General features: G+C 39.7%; 1 protein-coding gene across 5 annotated transcripts in view; it reads left to right on the forward strand.

The window, feature by feature from the left end:
• Positions 1-22,381, forward strand: part of atp8a1 (ATPase phospholipid transporting 8A1) — a 166,080-nt gene that overhangs the window by 103,460 nt on the left and 40,239 nt on the right. For all 5 annotated transcript variants that reach the window (XM_079839789.1, XM_079839790.1, XM_079839792.1 and 2 more), the window contains 4 exons: positions 70-208; positions 7,317-7,381; positions 15,475-15,647; positions 18,184-18,367. In XM_079839789.1, the coding sequence (XP_079695915.1) occupies positions 70-208; positions 7,317-7,381; positions 15,475-15,647; positions 18,184-18,367 (561 nt within the window). The remainder of the gene's footprint in view (positions 1-69; positions 209-7,316; positions 7,382-15,474; positions 15,648-18,183; positions 18,368-22,381) is intronic.

Consider the following 22,381-nt stretch of genomic DNA (forward strand, 5'->3'; position numbering starts at 1 on the left):
GGTATACATCATGTCAGCGTTTGGTGTTGATTTATATTATTAATATTTTTTTTGCCTTTTTCTCTGCAGAACCTGCAGTTGTTGGGGGCCACAGCCATTGAAGACAAACTTCAAGACAAAGTACCAGAAACTATCGAGACCTTGATGAAAGCTGACATTAAGATCTGGATCCTGACTGGAGACAAACAGGAGACCGCCATCAACATAGGTGAGTTAAAGGTCACGTTTTTCGTGTTTTTTTTTATGCTTTGATTGTTTACAGTGTGCAATATAACATGTGTTCATGTTTCGCGTGTAAAAAAACAGTATTTTTTACACAATTTACTTATCTGTATACCGCTGTTTTCACTGTCCTCAAAACGGCCTGAGAATTTCCTCGTTCTATGAAGTCCCTCCTTCAGAAACACGTAACGAGTTCTGATTGTGCCAGCGGTTCCCGTGTTGTGATTCGACAGCAGCTTAGCGCACGTTGCCCGGAAAGGTCACGCCTCTTACCATAACGGAGATGCATGCGCTCAATGATCTCTAAGTACAGCGTCCCTGGGAAAGCCAAACAAAGGTGATTTGACTCCGGGATGAAAATAACAGCGTCTCGACGACATGGTGACAAACAAACTATACAAACGCAACACTTCCTCTTCTCCACGCGGGAGCAACAAGACCACACCCCCTTTTTTGCGTACTCTTGTGGGCGGAGGTTAGTCATCACTGTTCTACTGACGTCATTAAAGCAGGATGTACAGGGATGTAGTCCAAACCGGCCGTTCGCTGTAGGCTTTGAAAGGGAACTTCTGTTAAATAAAATATCTCGCTTGTCATTGAACTTTGAGCTTTATAATTTTACAGGTATTATTTATGCTCTAACAGCAACATTACACACTAACTAAAGTTTGAAAAATGGGATCACGAAGAACTGGACCTTTTAACATATAATGGGTTGTTTGTATTGATATGCACTTCTGATATACACAGATAGCTTCAAGCATCATAGCGACCTATAAGAGCATGTTCGCCACCTGTGGGCTTTACATTTTTCTTATTTTAGTTCTCTTTAGTTCTTACAGATGAGGTGCATTAGGTTTTTTTCTTATATTTTGACATTAACCAGTGAGTATTTCTCTCCCTAATTTAAATGATCAAAAATATACACCATCCTTCCCCAGACCTCTCTCACTCTTGCACTCAAACAAACATAGCCCTTCCTGACCGGCTGTCGCACAGGTACAAGGTGTTTGGTTTCTTTCCTCATCCGAAAGCTGACGCAACGCATGTGTCCTCGACCCGTACGGCACTAGTCTGTCCCTGCAACCACCACCAGCTTTCAAAACAGGCTACGGTCTCCCCCACCTATTTTTCTGTAATGTGGCATCTCGTATTAGTCCGACAGCAGCGTGACTACCAATGTGGCCTTTGAACGGGCCTCACGTTAAACGCTACAGTCAGAAAAACAGATCCTAACAGAGCGCAGTCTGTGGCCACCTACCAACACTGATCCTGAATCAGCCCATTGTGCCCACTGGCCAGCTGTGCCGCGGCGTGAAAACGTACACGCTCGGAGAGGAAGGGATTTTTACTGGACCTCTGCTTGGCCGGCGTGCAGTGTAAAATAAAGACGCCCATGTCTGTGTTTACTTTGTATTTTTTGCATTTTTGTAATTTATCATTTGGAGAAATTGGAGGATGACAAGTGTCTTCCAGCTAGTACAGGTTCCCAGATTCGTTTGCCAGCGGCGTTAAAAGATGTCTTACAAATGGATTAGACCAGCAGTTTTCAAACATAGTATTTCTAGAATTTCATATTAATGACCCATGTATACTGTGCAAGAAAATATTAAGTATTTAATGATACAAATATTTATTAAATATGTCATATTTAAATATTAAAAATATAATACTATATCATTGTACTAAAGCAAATTGTTAAAATATCTGGAAAATATAAGTGCTTCACTATACCAAATTGCAAAAAAAGTTACATTTTTAAAGGTAATGTAAAAAAATATATTATATTAACATTTAATATATCCACACTTTAACTTCAATAGTCTTAAAAATGCTTTACAAATGCTTCTTTTATTTTTCTTAAGGGCCTGGATCCTAATTTAAAAAACCCTTCAATAGATTAACTGGAACAACATTTTATATTTTAGGACTATGCTATTTTACTATTTTATGCTAGTTTTCCTTTTTTTCCCTTCTTTTTTTCCTTTTTTGTGTGATTATGTACAGTTCCGACTGCAGGTAAATGTGGCCCAAATCTTTTCTTCTTCTTTTTTTTGTGCTCACGTGACTCAGATCTTTTTTTTTTCTCATGACAGTGTGAACAGCACAAACCACATGGAATCTGATCCTTTCAATTCCGATTTGTGCCACTTCCACATGTGGTCCTAAATCCAGATGTTTTGCAACCTCAGTCTGAACAGTCATATTGGAATTCGTGACTTTTACGTCCCTCTAGATCAACATTCGTCACAATTCAGTGCTCATGGGAGTCACTTCAAAGATTTTTGCGAAAAGTAGTCATCGGACGGACAGTGATGTGTCAAAACTCATAAGTATTACATTGACAGCTCTATATACAAGCAAAACATGAGGGCTTGTATCATAAATGTTTAAAAACTCTGCTCTCTTTTTTTTGTATCCTCGTCTTTGTTTTTTATATTGCCTGCACATAAATTTGCTGGCATCAGTGGCATATCACACTTTAAATAAACGCACAATCTTACTTTAATGTTCTTCATGCCTACTTCCGTATGACAGCATGTGGCTTGACATCTTTTATCGTTCTTTGTGCATGCGGGTCAGTCCAAGACCATGATCTGTTCGCACTAGAATCTGATATTGGCCACATTTAAAACGACAATGTGAACCGCTATACAAAAACCCCCGGATCTGAGCAATACATCGGAATTGAGCTCTAATTCTCGCATGTTTCAAAACATGAATCCATAAGTTAACACCACATCGTGTTTAAAAATGTAAAAAAGTTTCCATCTTTTCCCACACTAGCACTCTCCAGAAACATATGAAAAACCAGAATCAGAAGTGAATTGAACCCCAGCACTGTGAAGTCAAGCGCAGTTTAATCTTGGGTTAGCGGGTACTTAGGGCTGTTTGGCCGCCTGTCGCACAGAGTACATGAAACCGCTCCAGTTCTTCTCTCCACACTAGCTCTCTGACGGCCCTATTAATGTATCAGGCCATTAAGCAGAGAGTTGGACGGAGGACATGCAAGCTATCCACACTGTGCTGCTACCGCTGGGCTGTTGCTCCTGGCCACTGGGTGCCACTGTAAAGCCTCAGAGATTAAAGCCCAAACAAACAGCATGCGGCCAACGTAAACAACTCAACATGCCCTCTTCTAACCCACAGTCACTGCCAACAGACTGAATGAAAACCCACCCTGCAGCAGCACGGAGCCAATGCAACCGCTGAGTGTAACCTCAATGCCTCCTTTCCAGATTCATGCAGAATTATGCTGCATCATGCAGGTGTCACAATGTAAAATCTATCGTTTCTACCAAGGGTTTTTTAGTTTAACCGGGTTGGAGAGGGATGAGGTGACATTATACTGCCAGCGGTCAGAATGAAGCTGCGGAAAAATGTCAAGGTTTGGGTCACTGTCAGGAAACCAAATCCATTTTCCACATCGACAGGAAATTCTGGTGAAATATGCAAGTTTGAAATCAACAGAAACGGTTTCAACAGGAGTGACAGGACAGGACAGCGGCACACAAATACATATTCATTCATACTCTTGTTGAATTTGGTCGCAGTTTTGTAATGCCGCTGTCACTTTCCTTAAAGGGATAGTTCACCCAAAAATGAAAAATTACCCCATAATTTATTCACCCTCAAGCCATCCTAGGTGTATATAACATTCTTCTTTCAGACGAATACAATCGGAGTTATACTAAAAAATGTCCTGGCTAATCTAAGCTTTATAATGGCAGTGAATGGAAGCCCAAAATTTGAAGTGCATCTATCCACACGGCTAAAGGGAGTTAATAAAGGCCTTATGAAGCGAAGCGATGTTTTTTTATAAGAAAATGTCCATATTTAAATCTTTATAAAGTAAAGTATCTAGTTTCCGGTGGGCCGCCTTCCGTGTAACACCTCAAAACGTCATACGTCGTGCCAGTTATGCTTTTTTCATAAGTTGAATACAGAAGGCGGTCTGCCGGAAACTAGATATTTTACTTTATATCGTGTTAAATATGAATATTTTTCTTACATAAACGCATGTAGACACATGTAAGAGCCCAATACCTATAAAAAAAGCACCTGTTAGCCAAATCTGAAAACCCAACAGGAAGTGAGATATTTCGAATTTTCCCATCATATTTGGTCAGGCTAATTTTAAGGCCTTTGCGACGTCAAATTGTGAAGATCTCGAGTTTTCGCTGAAGGGCGTGTCCGTGGCAGCCTGACCAAGTCTGTTGTAAGTCAGGCATACAATGTCCGATCTGCCCCAAACTTCACATGTTTGATAAGAGTTAAGTTAATTTAGTTAGTCATAGTGCCACCTGCTGCCAACAGGAAATGGCATGCTTTACACTCCCAGAAACGCATTTAAATATGCCATGAAGTAACAAACATGCTAGAAACACTTTATATCATGCAACACTTGGCTAAGTGCTAGACTGACAAAGTCTGGAAGTTGTAACTCGGGCAGGCAATGTATGATCTGCCCCAGACTTCACATGTTTGAGAAGAGTCCTGCCCTGAACACATATACACGACGACAGCATTCAGTTATAGTAATAGCGCCACCCACTGGCAACAGGAAGTGATGTGTTTAACTGTGATGCACTACTATCAACATGCAATATGCAATTGAGTACTAAACATGCTAGAAGCGTTCTAAAACATGCTAGCAACACTTTAGCTCAGTGCTAATACATGCTATTATCGCCATGAAAAAAAGTTGTTGTAACTCAAGCATACAATGTCCAATCTGCCTCAAATTTCACATGTTTAATAAGTGCCCTGGCCTGAAGACATCTACACGCCAAAATTTAGTTATAGTCATAGTGCCACCAGCTGGTAGCAGGAAGTTTGGCAAATACAAATGACTGACGTAGTCCTCATATTTTTATATATTTAAATGCATATTGCCCACTGTGCTCTGTTTTCCTAAAGCCACCGTGTTGAGGTGGCACGGGTGCGAGCCGTGGGGCCTTTAATCGCATCTTGCAGCTTTGCACATTTCAACAGAAAACAAAAAAAGATTAAAGTTAGATAGGCAACTATTCATAGGTTTAGTTCACAAATGGTTCAACTTCTAAGGCTTGAATTTGGGACATTGTTTGGGAAACCTGTTTAAGTACAGTGTCACTACTAGTGGCACAAAATTATATGCTTACGTTAATTATTATCTCTTATACTAACTAAGATTCTTTCTGGATTTAATAAGTGACGTTGACATGTACAGGCTTCATAGACCATTTGGAAGCAGACTTGTAGCTGTGCGTGCATTGTGGTGGCAGAAAAACAGTGGAATAAGAGAAGAAATGTTGTATTGTGCCTTTGACAGAATCGGAATGAAACCTGTGATGATTTAATTTTATGTAAACAATAAGTCTACATAATATTTACATGTGCAGTTCATAGGGGAGATAATGTATTAGCCCTACAGTTACAGCATGAAATATATGAACAGCAAGCGAGTTCACAATTCTGGGCGGAAAAGACAAAATTGCAGGATTTAAACTCGAAAAAAAATAGAATAACGAGTTTGTATCTCACAATTCTGAGAAGAATCTAAATGGCCTTTATTATTATTTTATTCTATGGCTTCCATAGACTGCTACTGCTGAACTGTCATTGTCTGCCAACAGTTAGGCTCCGCCCACAAATAACGTCTATTGATGTAATTTTATGAGTGGACAAGTGGGACATGGCCCAACCATTTTTTGTTTTTGTCCAGTTGTCAAGCAAGTTTTTTAAGTTATGATTTTGACTTCATTTTTTTATTTAGAAAACATTTACATGCAATTGAAAATTGAGAAATTTTACTAGTATAATATCATGGTATAAAGTCCATGACTGCAGCAACATTTATGGATTTATTTATATTTTTTTACCCAGTCTTATTGATGCTTCCAAAATTAAGTCATTATTCCTGTGTCAGTCAGTGGCCTTGGTATAGCCTAGAAATGTAGACGCACCCTAGCGGCAGCAAATCGAATTTGTAGCCAGGGTAGTCTGGCAACTCCGTTGGCGTGCGAGCTGGAAAAACCAAACTCTGGTCAGGCCAATCACATCGTGTATAGAGTCGGTGGGCGGGGCTTAACATAATGACGGCAGAGTTGCTGCGGTTCCGAGTGCTACTTGTAAACAAAGAAGCTGGCGAACCGCGATCTTTCGGATCGGCTTTGGCCGCGACTCTGGAAGACTTGGAGTTAAGCTTTTCTTTGAGAAGAGAACAAAGAGCGGCACTGAAGTCATTCTTAAGAAAGGAAGATGTGTTCGGAGTTTTATCAACTGGATACGGCGAAAGTTTTATCTATCAACTAGCTCCGCTTCACCTTCTTCGTTGCTCTGGTTGGTTGTAGCGCTATCCTATTGTGTGCAGAGGGAATTTGAAAGACAACCGTTTATCCCGCCCCTTGGATTGAGCCCTGCCAATGGTGTGTTCCCAGACCCAACATCTTGATGTGGGTCTGGCTTGTCAGGCTAGTCTTGGTAGGCAGTAGACATTGTCAATCCGATATGTAATTACTTTATGCAATTTAATTTAACTACTGCTTTTATACTATTCTTGTCTTTTACAGTAACTTTTATCTAACACTAGTAATCCATTGATTCTTACCATCTAAAAGCACACACACACATAAACTGTTTCCCATGGACATCACTCCCCAAATACTGAGGTGTCAGTAACCTATTAAACCACAAGTGGACGTGTTCCGCCCTTTATGTTGTTTAGACACATCCTGATGGATGATGGGATGTCGTGCTTTTTTATCAGGCCGAGAGAGCCTGCTGTCAGCCTTCCAGTTGTGATCTCATACGAACAGCGAAAAGGCATGTTAAAACCAATGCAATGTGGGAGTCTTAAACTCAGGTCTGCTGTAAACTTTAATCACAATATGTGCTTTTCACTCCTCAATTAGTAATTTCTTTCATCCGTTGCTGTGGTTACACATCACATATCTTTGTAATGTTGATGTATTTCTAAAATACTACGTTGTGGCGTACCATTCGTCATTTGTTTGAATGCCAAGCGAGGTGTTTTTTCCCCGCAAACATACCATATGTTTTCAGGCTTAGTGAGAGGTTTAAGTAATGAGTTTTCTTTTTTTGTCTTGAAGGGCACTCCTGCAAACTGCTCACGAAGAACATGGGCCTGCTGGTGATAAACGAGGACACCCTGGATGTGAGTATTGAGTCTGAGGTGTATGTTTATTTGAAAAACCAGTTACATGTCACCATTTATAACGCAAGCTCTGAGAAGAGATGAAAAGACACGGCAGCTGACGGATCACTTCAGGGCCCCTCGCACATCAAAGCATGTGACATATCTCCCTGTGTGACTCTCTTCCAGAACAGATATAGATTTTGTTTTGGATTTTCATCCAAAGCATTTCCCGCCAGTCTCTGTCTTAGCTCTCTCTCTTGCTTTTTCTCTGAAAGAAAGGAACAAAGTGATACAGTGGGGCCCAAAAGTCTGGAGCACTACTGAAAAATCTTCTTCTTTTTTTTTTTTTGCATCTGTATTTAATTTTAATTGAAAAATTGAACTTTTTACTATAAATATTCTAGTTTTATATAATACTACTGTTCTAAAGTTGGGTCTGTAATTGTCTTTTAAGAAACAAATACTTTTATTCGTCAAGGAAGGACGGATCAATTTTATTAGAAGTGAGAGTAAAGAATCCTGAAAAATAGTTTCACAGTTTGCACAAAACTATTAAGCAGCACAACTTTTTTCAATAAGACAAAATAACGGCAACATTTTCAGGGTTCCCACTCGTCCTGGAAAACCTGGAAAACCTGGAAAATTGATGACAAATTTTCCAGTCCTGGAAAACACATGGAAAATTAGAGAAAATGTTAAATGTCCTGGAAAATCTTGTTGTTGTCTGGGAAAATTCTTTTTAAAAAAGTTATTTCTTTAGCCGAGTATAAAGAGTTTTATCGCTGGCCCAAACAATTAGCGCTAGTTACAGAAAGCACATTTTCAGGAATGCTGAGTTTGATACGTGTGAGTAGTATTTTGAATAATGATGTTTAGTCTTGTGTTGCCACTTGCAGCCGTTAGCTAATGCTATTAACTGCTCACATGTATGCAGTGAATGTTAACTCGTAAGATGCTACCTAATCACATCATTTTGATATAAAGTCACATTTGTGTGTTATAAAGTCAGAATTGCAAGATATAGTCAGAATTGCGTGATATAAACTCGCAAGTCTTTTCTTCACAATTGACTTTTTTGCACAGTTGCGAGTTTATATCTTGCAAGTCTGACTTCTTTTCACAGAATTGTGAGATCTAAACTGCAATTGCAAGTTATAAAGTCAAATTCTGAGGAAAAAAGAATTGCGACAATTTTCGCGTTTATATCACAAATATGTAAACTCGCAATTGCGAATAGCGAGATAAAAAGTCACAATTACCTTTTCTTTCTATTCTGTGGTGTAAACAAGCTTCCATAGTCATAATGTATGATTAAGAGCTCATATTGAAAAATGCTGGATTGTTAAGTAATGGCAATAAACTGTACGGCTTTTAAAGACTTAGAAAGCAATATTTGGCATGATCCTTGTCTTTTATTCCCACCGTAGTAAAATTGAAAATGTCCTGGAAAAGTACTGGAAAATGGTTGCTGAAAAAGAGTGGGAACCCTGCATTTTCTTATTTACATGTTGTCATGTGTATAGTTACATCATGTACTAAGACCGACGGAAAATGAAAAGTTGCGATTTTCTAGACCGATATGGCTAGGAACTAATACTCTCATTCCTGCGTAATAATCAAGGAACTTTGCTGCCATACTATGGGTGCAGCAGGCGCAAGGATATTACGCAGCGCCTGAAAATAGTCCCCAGCACACTCCCTGTGCAAGCAGGTTGTCACGGTTATGTTGACGGCGCTGCTAATATCATTGCGCCTGCTGCACCCATAGTACGGCAGCAAAGTTCCTCATAAATAGGAAAATGTTGCCGTTATTTTGTCACTTATTGAGCAGTAGGTTTTATGATTTAAGATGATCCAAATATCATCTTGATGTTCAATGGAAGCAAGAACATCTGACCATCTATACAAAGGATTCACATAATCAATATCCATGTTTCCATTCACCTATTTTTATGCGCATTTTGGGATATTGCATAAAAGACTGCTGGATGGAAACCTCAAGATGTGCATAAATTCTAAAAATGCACATAAACTTATGCACTCGTTTGAGTCGGATACATTTATCAGATAAGATGCGATGGAAACGCATTTACCGAATACATTTCTCACTGTGCATCAAAAAAAGAATTACACGGCTACGTTCACAAACAGCAGGAATCTGCCCCCGAAAGCAAGATAACACATTTATTGTGTTTAGTCAGCACGTTCTGAGACGGAAGTAATTGTATACGAAAATTATTATATGCAGTGGCTCCTCCTACTTTTTTTAAAGCGGGGTGAAACACTCATTTTCAGTCAATCTCATGTCAATCTTGAGTACCTATAGAGTAGTATTGCATCTTTCATATCTCCGAAAAGTCTTTAGTTTTATTATATTTATAAAAGAAATATGTGCTTCTTTCCGAAAAAAAAGAGCGTATCGTTTGGGCGGAGCTGAAGAATGACGAGCGTGCGCAGCTATTGTGTTGAGCTATGCATGTTTACATAAAAAAACAATGGAATCAATCAGCATCAGCAACAGCATTTCACCCCCCCCCCCCCCTTTAATGATACTTAACGCCAGTTTATCAGGAAGTGACAATTTTATTCTCTTCAACTCACTGGATGGAAACGCTGCTTTATTTGCTAATGTTTTATGCAATACACCAATTTTGCACACAAATTAAATTTGCAACTTTAGATGGAAACATAGCTAATGTCTGTATTTTGAAATATGGTCACAGACTTTGGGATCCTGCTGTATGTGTTGTTCAGATGGAGCTTATAGGAAAGAGAAGGGATGTGGTTGCACCGCATGGAGCCGTTTAAAAGAGACGGGAAGGGGCCGTGTACTTAGAACAGAGGTTTGGGACCTTCTTTCATATACACACACATGTACGTGGTATAGGCCAATAACTCCCTGATGGGAGAATCTATTCTGTTGACTATGAAACCAAAAGCCATCCGCTTTAAAAGAAGGAAACCATTTGAAACGTGCACTGATACACCCTGCGGGTCAGCTGGCCCCTGCAGGGAGAGTCTTGTCTGTTGTCTGTGGAAGTTAAGGGCTCTAGAAACCATTTCACGCAGCTTGCGCACATGCAACGTAACCCCTGATTGGGTGGGGCCAGTCCCGCTGCGAGGGGGGTGGGGTTTAGGCGTTGACGGACGGCTCTCAGTCTGTCAAACAGCTGTTTATCGTGATAAATGAAGTAAAAGAAAAAGGGGACAGAAATACGAGGCGTGCTCCATAAAGAAGACAGCCGCCATTTGAAATGTCAGCGCCTGGTCTCCCATGCATATGCACATGCTTATACAACACACGAAAAGAAAACAAGGAGGAATTCTCTGAGCGTTCAGAGGTCCGGCAGTGGTGGGATTTGCTGTGCTCTCACATTGCAGGAGAAAACAGTCCACCTCTTTTCCCCTCTGTCCTTCTCTTGTTTTTTGCATTTAACAGATTCAACATATTAAGGAAAACAAGATGGATGAAGGAACCCACTCATCCGGCCCGGATAGAGGGGTTGAGGTCTTCACCGGACATCTGAGGGGGGTTCATTATCTCAGTGGAGGAAAATGCAAGACATTTTGGGATGGGTCAAAGAACAGTAACTCAATAATCACATTAAGTATGCGGCAGACCGCAGTCCATTCTGCGGCTCGCAGATGAAACAGAGCTATAGTGTGCAGATAAGCTGAGAGAATGGAGAGATTGTGGAAGAGTACAAAGGAGGAAAGAAATGGGGATAAAAATAGAGATACTACAGAGCACAGAGCATGTATTTTCATTTAATTTAAAAGAACCATTTTCTTGCCTTTTTGCTGCATTTCATTTTGTCCTCCTTTGAGGTCCATTTATAATGTTAGTCGTAATTTAGTTTCATGATGATTGTTCACTCATCCTCTGCTGGTGCATTCATAGGATGTAATCGCTAGTGGTGTGATGAGACACTTATCTCACAAGACGAGACAAGATTTTCACATAGTGTTTTTAAGAAATCCTCAAATGATGAAACGCATGACTAGAAAAATTGTTTGCAGGTGCATTTGAAATGTTTTAACTCATCATCTTGTAATGAATGTCATTTCAGTTCTACTTTCTGAGTATGAATTATCATACGCAGTAAAAGACAACAATACTCAAGCACTGTAAAGGTTTTGCCAAAAACTCAACTAACTGGCTTCTTTCCTTTATGATTGTCTCTTCAGACCTCAGAACTGCACAAGCTTCTTTTGACCTCCTAACTGAACTCCTTCCCACAAATTGATCATAGATGTTAAGTGCAAACCGTAACCATAATACCATAATCAAAGTACTCAATAATCAAAGTGCAAATAGAGACCACATTTTTCTTCAAGCATGATACAGAGCTAAGAGAAGGTTACAACGAGAGAGCTTTTATATTGGGATATTCACTTGCCTCAGGGAACCTCTTTCAATCAGCGGTAACTTTGCAGGACGGTGGCCCTCCTCGACCAAAGTTGCCAATCCCTGCAGTAAATGAATAAGTTGTGAGAGAAAATCAAACCAAACATGCATGACCTCTTAGGGCTTCTGTAGCAAAGTCATAACCCTGATGAGCTGTTTAGATTTCTATTACATTCTTTTACGATATGTTACTTGAACAAGAAAAATGTCAGATTCTTTATCAACAAAAATACTGTAACACTAAATCAACATAAAATATCATTACAACAATATTCTCTCTTCCAAATCTGGACAGTCGATTTTGCCAGGCAGTAGTGCACAAGTGTGTTTCCATCTAGGCATATTTATATACATATGTGAGTGTATGTATGCACTTGCAGTCTTCTATCTGTCATTACTTCATTGCATGACACATGTAACTCGGCCTATATGTCCTTCCGCTCCTTGTTTATAATGTCCGATACCACGTGCTTGAGTTCAGGCATCTCGGTAAAAGGGTTTTCAAAGCGCCTAAATCAGCCGTTATCAGCTGGATCTTGGAAGCGCTGATGTACTGTATATCCCTCTGATGTCTTCTGCCCACTTGCAAAGCAAACACTCTCGAGACATCGCAATCTGGTTTGCTCGCACAGCCATAACACAGAGGCCTGTTTAAGCCAAGCTTCCTAAGTGGAGACTGGGAAATGGCGATGTCTTGTGAGGAAATGGAAACCTTGTCCTCTCATTAGTCTTCATAAGCTATCTTATCATCTGATCTTATACTTTTCCAAACTTATATACACACACAAGGACACCTACAGAATGCCACATAATAGAGATGTTTTTCTCTTACAGCTGCACTTTTCTCTCGTTTCTGAAACTTGATGCTTCTCTCTCTCTCTCTCTCTCTCTCTCTCTCTCTCTCTCTCTCTCTCTCTCTCTCTAAATCCTTTGCTTCTCTCTCTAAATATTTCCTTTGAGCTTGGGTTTCAGAGTCTTGTTATGCCAGGGGACTGTTGATTGGTCCCCGAGGTGTAATATCACTACCCTTAGGCATCTGCCCTCCTCAACACACATGCAAACACATTCAGTCTCAGATTCAGAGGCGATCGTCAGCATTGATCTCCATTGAAGCCTTTTAGTGTTCGGTCACTATAATGGGGTCTCCCTGCATGTTATAAGCCCCCCCCCCCCCACATTCTGTCACAGTCCTTGTCTTGTGTTTTCATCTTGTATTATATCAGACGATATTAAACTTTGGTATTTAGTTTGTGCATAATTGAAGGTTTAGATTATGGCTATTTATTTAATGTTATTTTCTCCCATAGCTAATTAATTAACGCATTAAAATTAGTGCATTTAACGCACCTGCCCCGTTCCAGACCGACGTAGGTCATCTTACATTGCATACAGTCAGTGGTGTAAAGTAACGAATTACAAATACTCTCGTTACTGTAATTGAGTAGTTTTTCTCAGGAATTGTACTTTATTACGTAGTTTAAAAACAGTGTACTTTTACTTTTACTTGAGTACATTTTAATTGCTGTATCGGTACTTTTACTGCGCTATTTTTCCTAAACCTGTCGCTACATTGTTTTGTTTTTTTTCCTGTCAACGTGACTGGCTAATGGGCCTTTCACACAGAACGCGGCAACGGCACCGCTGCGCTAAGAAATCCATTCATATCAATGGCTTGCGCCGCGCAAGGACGTTTTTTTGGTCGGATTCGAAAGAGCGCTTTTCGCCAGCTTCTTTGTTTACAAGTAGCATGCGGAACCGCCGCAATTCTGCCATCATTATCATTGTCATACAGTTTTTATTGTTTTAATAATCTCAGTTGTTGTTGTTGTTATTATTATTACAAAGTTAATGTTTATAAAATATATTTTCTAATTATTAATTACATTATCTTATTTTACATTTGTATATATTGATATCATATACTGTAATCTTTTTCTTAACGTCATCAGCTTCTTGGTATCAGTCAGATTTTCTGTGCATTTTCTACTGCGTACTCAAGGGACGATAGAATTAACTTCAAATGTCTGTCATTAACCAAATGTGATGTTATTTATTTAGATAGCTAGGTTTAAAAAAAAAAAAAAAGTCAACAGTTTCAGTAACTTTAACTCAATTCAGACCTTTTCTCCAATGAGAGTGGTTGACCTAAAAGAGAAAACTAACCGTAAAAGGGCCGTATTTGTGACATTTTACTTTAGAATTTTTCAGCCTTTGCTCCTGTCTGCTCTGCATAAACCTGTTTTATTAGTCCTTATTTCATCCCTCGGATATAGAAGGGCTTGTTTGTGTCATGGTCTTCACCGGAATTTGAAGCCATAAACATGTTGGACAGCTGTGGAACAGGAGCTGCAGATAGAGACATGCACAAGTTTGTTTACCCACAATGCTCAGGGATTTAAAGCTGTGAGGACCAGCTTCTCTAAGGAAAGACGAATCTCACTCTTAGACCATGTCTACACCAGACACTAGCGGCACAACACAACGAATGCAAGTAGAACCCATTATAATAAGTAATTTTGTCTACGCTGGATGCGACACCACGCAACACGACCAATTCCCGACAGTAAACCCCATTCTATTTCTGACGTACTTCTAGCGCCCATGCAACTTCCGAGATGAAGAACAAATGCAACAGTCGCTTTGTTGCGTCCGGTGTAGACACTGTGTCAGACCTGCTGATGGGTAATATAGGGGAAACCTCTTTTTTTGAGTGCAGAACCGTGATACAGTGCGAGTTGTTTCCTCTACTCCCGGAATTTGGATCATTTTATGAGTGCACTATCGTTCCACCACATGAGAGGCAGGAGCTGTGTGATTTTATGGGAAATTTATATGGAGTACAGCTACAGAAGCATGCCTAATCCAAACAAAGAAGCATCCTCCCACACGTCCCGAATCCTTACAATAACAGCTACTTAATACAGGGTATATTTTCTGCTGAAAGTACAATTTTCGCCATTAAAACTCAGTATAAAACAACAGTAAGGTCATGTCAAAGATCCCAATTTTTCTTTTGCCCAGTCAGTGTTGATTAAGATCTTCCAGGTTTAATCAACACACAGAAATATTCCTGGCTCCCGATTTGAGCCCATGCAGCTGCGACTGGACATTCCTTTAAAATAGCCCATAAACCCAGACGTATGCTCTCTTCGATTGAAAGACAAGAAAACGAGAGGGCGAAAAGAGGGAGGTCCGCACTCCGCAGCTTTGCTAGTGCTCAGTGTAAATTCCCATGCTGTTGCGTTTCCTGGTCATGGCCATTGAAAGGCCTTGTTCTAACAAACGAACCATCACACCCAGGTTTGGCTTTGCTCTCTCCGTAATGAAGCGTGCCATATGTGTGTTCTCACTTTGATGCCCTGTGCATTGACAATAAACAGACGTAAACCCCATGTGCAAAAGTGTCTGGTATTCTGCATGCAAAATCCCATGTTATTATTGGGACTGATTACCTTGGCATCGCAGGAAAAGGGGGAAATTATCCCAGTGTTCATGTGTGGTGTCTCATCAGACATCTCTGAACAGTTTTATGATTTATTGCATTACAAATCCCTATCATAATGAATTCATTCTTTTGAGTTCTACGGGTTTCAGAGAAATATTTACATACCAGCTGATTTAGTCCGTTATACAATTGTGAGATGTCATTTCGCATGAAATGTTTATCAATATCATACGTTATTCTGTACATGTTTGTGTGCAGGGTACCAGGGAGACCCTTAGCCATCACTGCGGCATTCTGGGAGATGCTATGCACAAGGAAAACGACTTCGCTCTCATCATAGATGGAAAGACGCTGAAGTATGCCCTCACTTTCGGGGCACGCCAGTATTTCCTGGATTTGGCTCTTTCCTGCAAGGCTGTGATATGCTGCAGGTACGTAACTGTAACTGGAGAATTTGGTGAAAATCAGACTTACAATAACTTACAATAACAGTAACATAAACACTTGCAGAGTATTTGAAAAAATGTTAAAGATCCATTGAGCCAGGGGTTTTCAAAAGGAGAGCCGAAATTGGGTTCATGAAAAAAATGTAAGTGCTATACAAATAATACAAATACATTTGAGATTGAGAATTTTTCTCTTATATTTTAATATTGAGGGGGAAAACATACATAGAACTTAACTGGGTACTTGAAAGTACATTTACAGAAATTTAAATATACCAAATATTTTGGTTTCTTTTGGCTTAAGTACAGTGACAAATATAAGTTAATAATTAAATTTTGTACCAAAACAATACAAAATTGGTAAAAATATAAAAATGTAAATGCTTTTTCACACAATCTGAATGGCTCTCTCCTTGGCATCAAAAAGTTTTTCAGTTTAACTACTGCTACAAATGCTACAAAAAAAAATGTCCAGGTTCCAAGTAGAGGGAAAATTGAGAAATTATGCTTAGTATTTTTTTTAATATATGTATTTTTATAATGAAAGAGTCCAATTATTACAAGTTTTCACTTGTAGATGCAGATGCAGTTTTAAATGTACTTCCATTGTTGAACCAAAAGGAAGTTAGACTTTCATGCTTTGCTTAAACTTGTACTGTTTTACAGGTGGGTGTAAATATCTTATGTAGGTTAATAACCCTTTTTGCCCTCCAGGGAACTGACGGCATCACTGGCCATTTTTCTGCACTTACAAAAACATCAAGTGACTGGCAGACAATTACAGGGAATTGCCGCTGTGCTGTTTAAGGAACAAATTACCTTCCCTTTAGGTCACAACCTTCCCAATAAACATAATTATACTAGCTCTCAAAGCAGCAATTTAGTAATGAGTGTTATTTTTTATAATAGTAGATTGTAGTCAGAATGTCTGTCAGATATTCACAAAGTTAAACTGTGTGTTAGCAGACTAGAATGAAACATTCCAAAAAACGCTACACAGAGAAAGAAACATATGAGTAACCAATTGAGCGTGACAAGGAACTGCCAAAAATCAGTGTCAATTTCCAGAAACAACGCACACCACAGGTGCCACAGCCATTATGCAATGCTTGATGTAATCTATCTGCTCTGCTTTTGCTCACGACACGCACACACATACGAACAGCCACACGGTGTCCTGAGGAGAACGGATTTGTGCCTGTAGATGAATAAACGTTAAACTGACTCCAGAGGTCTCCTGCTATATCGGCAGCAATCTCCGGTTCACTGGAGAGCCTTACATCACTCTACGTTCATTGCTTATAGGATGACCTGTGAACGTTAAGCCAGGGTTAAACCCCTAAGGAGCTTTTCTAGCCAAAAGCGAGACCTTAATTTCATTTGCTGACATGGATGATGCAGTGCTGTAATGTGCTGCTAGCAGTTGTATGTTTTTTTGTTTTTTTAAAGGTCAGGGATTCTGGGCTCTGGTCGGCCATCATCTGAATCACAGATTAGCCCTGTTTGAGTATCTTTTAAGGTGTGGGTTCCTCTGTTTCTAAATATTATAGTCAGCTTTCCAATACTCAGGAAGTCCTGGAAAATTCATGGAACGTTCTATAGTAAATAAATAGACATTTTTCTAGTTTCTCTAAAATATTTAATTAGCTGGAAATTACTCATGTGCAGAACTTGCAGACTATAGAAATGTTCAATTTCTAGTTTGTCACTTGTTCCTTTAATTCAGTCCAAAGCAAATGGCCAAATTACTCATTAGTGAATCAGAGTGATATTTAATTAGTTTGAATCAGAGTGATATTTTAAGATTTTATCACATTAATATCAAATTAATTAATAGGACATACATTGACATTTAAATTGATTGAGAGTGCAACTAAAGACTTTACTTTTACAAAAAAATTCTATTTCAAGTAAATGCTGTTCTTTTGAACTTTCTCTTCATCAAAGAATCCTAAACATTCTGAAAATGTATCATGATTCCCACAGCAGTGCAATTGTATTTAACAATAGATGATAATAATAAGAAATGTTTCTTGGGCAGCATATTAGGATTTCTGAAAGTTCGTGTGACACTGAAGACTGGAGTAATGACTGCTGAAAATTTGCCTTTGCTGTCACTGGAATAAATTATAAATTATTTATTAAATGTCATTTTAATTTACTATTTGAGCAGTGAATTTCAGTGTGAGAGTTTGCGGTCCTCTTTTAACCTCTCTTTTTGAAGAGACAAATTCATCATATGAAGTTGAAATGTGACCACAGCTGTTAAGGTCACAACACAGCCAAGAAATCCAATGGTTGTCAACACTAATAATTGGCAACAAGAAAAATTGCCTCAGATCCCTCTGTAAAGGCGCCATTGCAAATCCGCAATTGTGCTGTAAATCTCTCATCTTTTTCTTTGTGAAAAGATACAAAATGTCAATTTCAGAGGTAGAGAAATGCGTTTCAACAATGGCCCACATCAGAGCAAAGATTACTTGTTTTGTAGTCAATCGTTTTTTGTTTGTTTTTTGTGCAGGGTTTCGCCTCTGCAGAAGTCTGAGGTGGTTGAGATGGTGAAGAAACAGGTGAAAGTGATCACTCTGGCCATTGGCGATGGAGCCAATGATGTGGGCATGATCCAGACAGCCCATGTGGGTGTTGGCATCTCTGGAAATGAAGGGCTGCAGGCTGCCAACTCATCAGACTACTCAATTGCGCAGGTGAGAAACCATCAAATTACACATGCCTGCAGGAAGAAAGAATAAGAGTGAGTACATTTAAATGGAGTTTGTCAAAAATGACATGATGAAATTGGAATGGCTGAAAAAGATTATGAAAAGAAAATAGTAAAATGTATATATAAATGCTTCTAAAGCTGAAGTTAGTATCAGTTCCCTATGTAAACGAATACTTCTGTCTCATGTCACTACGGTGAACAAATCTGGTTCTAGATTATGTGTCTAGGTTGAAAGGTTAAAACTCGTGGCTCATAGATTCTGCAGTCTGAGATGGCAAAACGGGTCGGTCAGGTCAGTTTACATAGCTGGGCTGTTCTCTTACTCAAACCCCTGCTGACGGTGAAATGAGACCTGTCCTTCTTATGTAAACTTCATTAAAAAGATGTTTTGTAATTCACAGATTTTGATACAGCATAATCTTCATTGTGTGTTTAGCAAAAGAAGAGCTCAAGTGTCGCGGATCGCTGTCAACATCGCTCTCTATCTCTTTCCCTCGTTTCACATTGCTTTGTGCAGTTCGTGGAAACATCCCTCCTCGCACTTGTTTTTCTATACTGCCCCGAGCCGTCCATTCACTGGCCTCATGCATCGGATTACTCAAGAAAGCATCTTGTCTTTTCTTAAGTGTCCTCATCGTATTGTAGGTAGAGGCGGGTGGAGGTAGTGGGGAATGCGGGCAGGTTCATTGAAAGTCGCCTGAACTGCCTTCCAGCAAAATGGCTCGAATGATATGTGCTGTATCAGACGTCAAACTTTTATGTACACTACCATCAGCTTGTATGCATGCATCAGTCCAGTGTTGTTTTGCACTGTAATGCTTTACTTGATGCTGCTTCTCATAAATTGTTAAACCAGATGAAGATATTAAACATTGTGGTCTACTATTTACTATCTACTATTCATATACACTACCCGGCCAAAATGCAAAGAGGGCAAATGCTTAAGAGTCTATGATTGGATCATGTTTCTAGCATGGTATATGTTTGGCAACAGTTATTCTAACCCTAAATGATGGAGGTGTAGCTTTTAATTTCTTAAACAAACATTTAGGATGACGCATCATGGCTATATTTCAGGATGACAGTCAAGATGCATCTGGCTCAAACTGTGAAAGAATGGTAAGGAGGGAGCACGAAGAATCATTTTCACACATGTATTGGCACCTCTGAGTCCAGACCTTAAATTCATTGAATGTCTTTGAGATGTGCTGGAGGAGACTTTACAGAGTGCTTGACTCTTGCATGGTCAATACAAGATCTTGACCGAAAATGTATGCACCTTTTAATGGAAAACCTTTTTATGATGTTATTTTCATCAAGAGGTGTATCAATATTTGGAGAAAATATTTGCCATCCATGTGGATGTTACTTTGACATGTACTGTACCATCTACCTAAGCATTGTTGCAGACCATGTACACCCTTTCATGGAAACGGTATTCCCTGGTGTCTGTGGCCTCTTTCAGCAGGATAATGTTCCCTGCCACAAAGCTAAAATGGTTCAGGAATGGTTTGAGGAACACAACAACGAGTTTGGGGTGTTGACTTGGCCTCCAAATTATCCAGATCTCAATCCAATCGAGCATCTGTGGGATGTGCTGAACAAACAAGTCCGATCCATGGAGGCTTCACCTCGCAACTTACAGGACTTAAAGAATCTGCTGCTAACATCTTGGTGCCAGATACCACAGCACACCTTCAGGGGTCTAGCGGAGTCCATGCCTCGACAGGTCAGGGCTTTTTTGGCAGCAAAAGTGGGACCAACTCAATATTAGGAAGGTGGTCATGATGTTATGACTGATCTCTGTGTGTGCGTGTGTATGATCTCAGAACGGAGCTCTCACGGACTACTGCTGCACATCAATGCTGTATTTAAATTTTTTTTGTTGAACCCAGGGTCTTTAGTTTTGTTTGGGATGTGCTTTGAAGATGTGATTACTGTTTATGTGATGTATAAATCAGTATGCAGGAACACTGCTGCTCTTCATCCTGTGCTTCAGCCCCACATTAGGCCATCCAAAGATCAGCAGAATTTAAGATTCCACTGTAGTCTGTCTGTCATCAACTCGCTCTCCTCACATCCAGAGGTCAAACAACCCCTGTGCCCCACAAAGGCCCTCCATACCCCTTACATCCCACCCTGCTGTTCCTGCCTCCGTAGGAGTGACCCAGCTGTTTGTTTTACAGGAATGGTGTTTATAACACTGTCACATTCGGGGTGCTCTTGAGGAAATAAAACATGGCATCCCTAGATCATCGATAGCGCCTTTGATCATGTTTACTTATGACACATTACATGTTTACACTGTCATGGAGGGTCAAGTAAGCCACTAATCTTGAGCACCTGTACAAGTTCAGCTGTTTGCATATCGCATTTATTTCTGCAATAGGTTATAGTGAGTGTTTTACATGCACAAGCTAACATCTGTTACACTTTGCAACTGATAACATGTAAGGTCATGTCAGTTGTGTACTTTTATTGGTTTAATTTCATAAACTGTTTAACGAAAACAATGCGCATAGATCCAGATTTTGCTCTACATGTAAACCTCTTTATCAGTATTACAGGGGCTTATTTAGTGAGCAAAGCACATCTCTGTTAAGATTTTGACATCAAAACCAGAGGAAAACGGTTTTAAAAGGGGGGGGGGGGGGGTGAAATGCTGTTTCATGCTTACTGAGTTTTTTACACTATTAAAGACTTGGGTTCCCATGCTAAACATGGACAAAGTTTAAAAAAAAAAGGTTGAACGTTTGAATTTAATTTCTGTGCCAAAAATACTCCTCCCGGTTTCGGAAAGTTTTTTTCGAGTATGGGTCTATCTAACGTCAGCAAAGGCAGAATGTCCTTGTATGGGCCGTTCAGGATCTTCTCCCGGAAGGGGGCGCGTGTGCAACCAGAGCGAGAGAGCAAATGCACGGCCATTAACACGCTTTGCTCGGCTTTAGGGAAACGGCTGACAAGACTTAACGAAATCAACAATGTCACCAAAGAAGTGTGTTTTTAGTTGTCAGGGCAAGACAACCCTGTACAGCTTCCCAAAAAAAACCTCAGCGTTAATGGAACAGTGGATGGTGTTTGTTTTTCCGGAGTTGCACAAGTGTTTTTGTTTGTTCCCTGTATTTCGGCAACGATCGTTTTATAAACAAGGCCCGGTTCAACTCCGGATTTGTAGCTCGTCTAATGCTGCTTCAAATGTTTTTGATTTGTTAGCTATCGGCGTGTAAGTGCACCTCAAGTAAACAACATGACGTGCAAAACCGTTCTGCTTGCTACTGCTAACTTTAAGTCCTTATAAACCTGGTTTATGACCTCATAAACCATGAGTAAACACACACAAATGTTGTAAAACTCGCGCATGACAAGCCGCTAAGCAAATATATACAGTTAACGTTACAGTACATACCACATAGAGACATCCTGCTGTAGTCGTTGCTGCTGCTGCTCCTGTTCAATTTCAGCCTCTAGATCTGATTCTGGATCATATATGTGTGGTTGAATCTGATTGATAGTTATGGTTTATTTAGGATGATGTTTTCTTTTCCACGTTTAAGGATGTCAGAGTTTTCAGACGCTCTCAACGCGATAGCTGCGCGCGCTCGTCATTCTTTAGCTCCGCCCACACGATACGCCCCCAGCCGCTCTGTTTTTTCCGGAAAGACTCTATACAGTGTATCTTTCTTTTATAAATATGATCAAACTAAAGACTTTTCGGAGATATGAAGGCTGCAATACTACTCTATAGGTACTCAAGATTTACACGAGATTGACTGAAAATGAGTGTTTCAAGTCAAGCAGTATTCACTCTCTCCACCTAAGCATTGTGGTGCTGTGAGCAAAAGTGGCGTTTTGGTGCTGAGCCTGTTTTTGGCTTGTAGTGTGCTAAACTCAGCAGAAATGCTCTGCAAATATATTTATCAACACAATCTTTTGTAATATAAGCATTTATGAAGCAACATTATAAACTGGAGTGAACTACTCATCGACTGTTTGAAAA

This window comes from Gobio gobio, assembly GCF_949357685.1.
Source record: "Gobio gobio genome assembly, chromosome: 16".
Classification (NCBI taxonomy): domain Eukaryota; kingdom Metazoa; phylum Chordata; class Actinopteri; order Cypriniformes; family Gobionidae; genus Gobio; species Gobio gobio.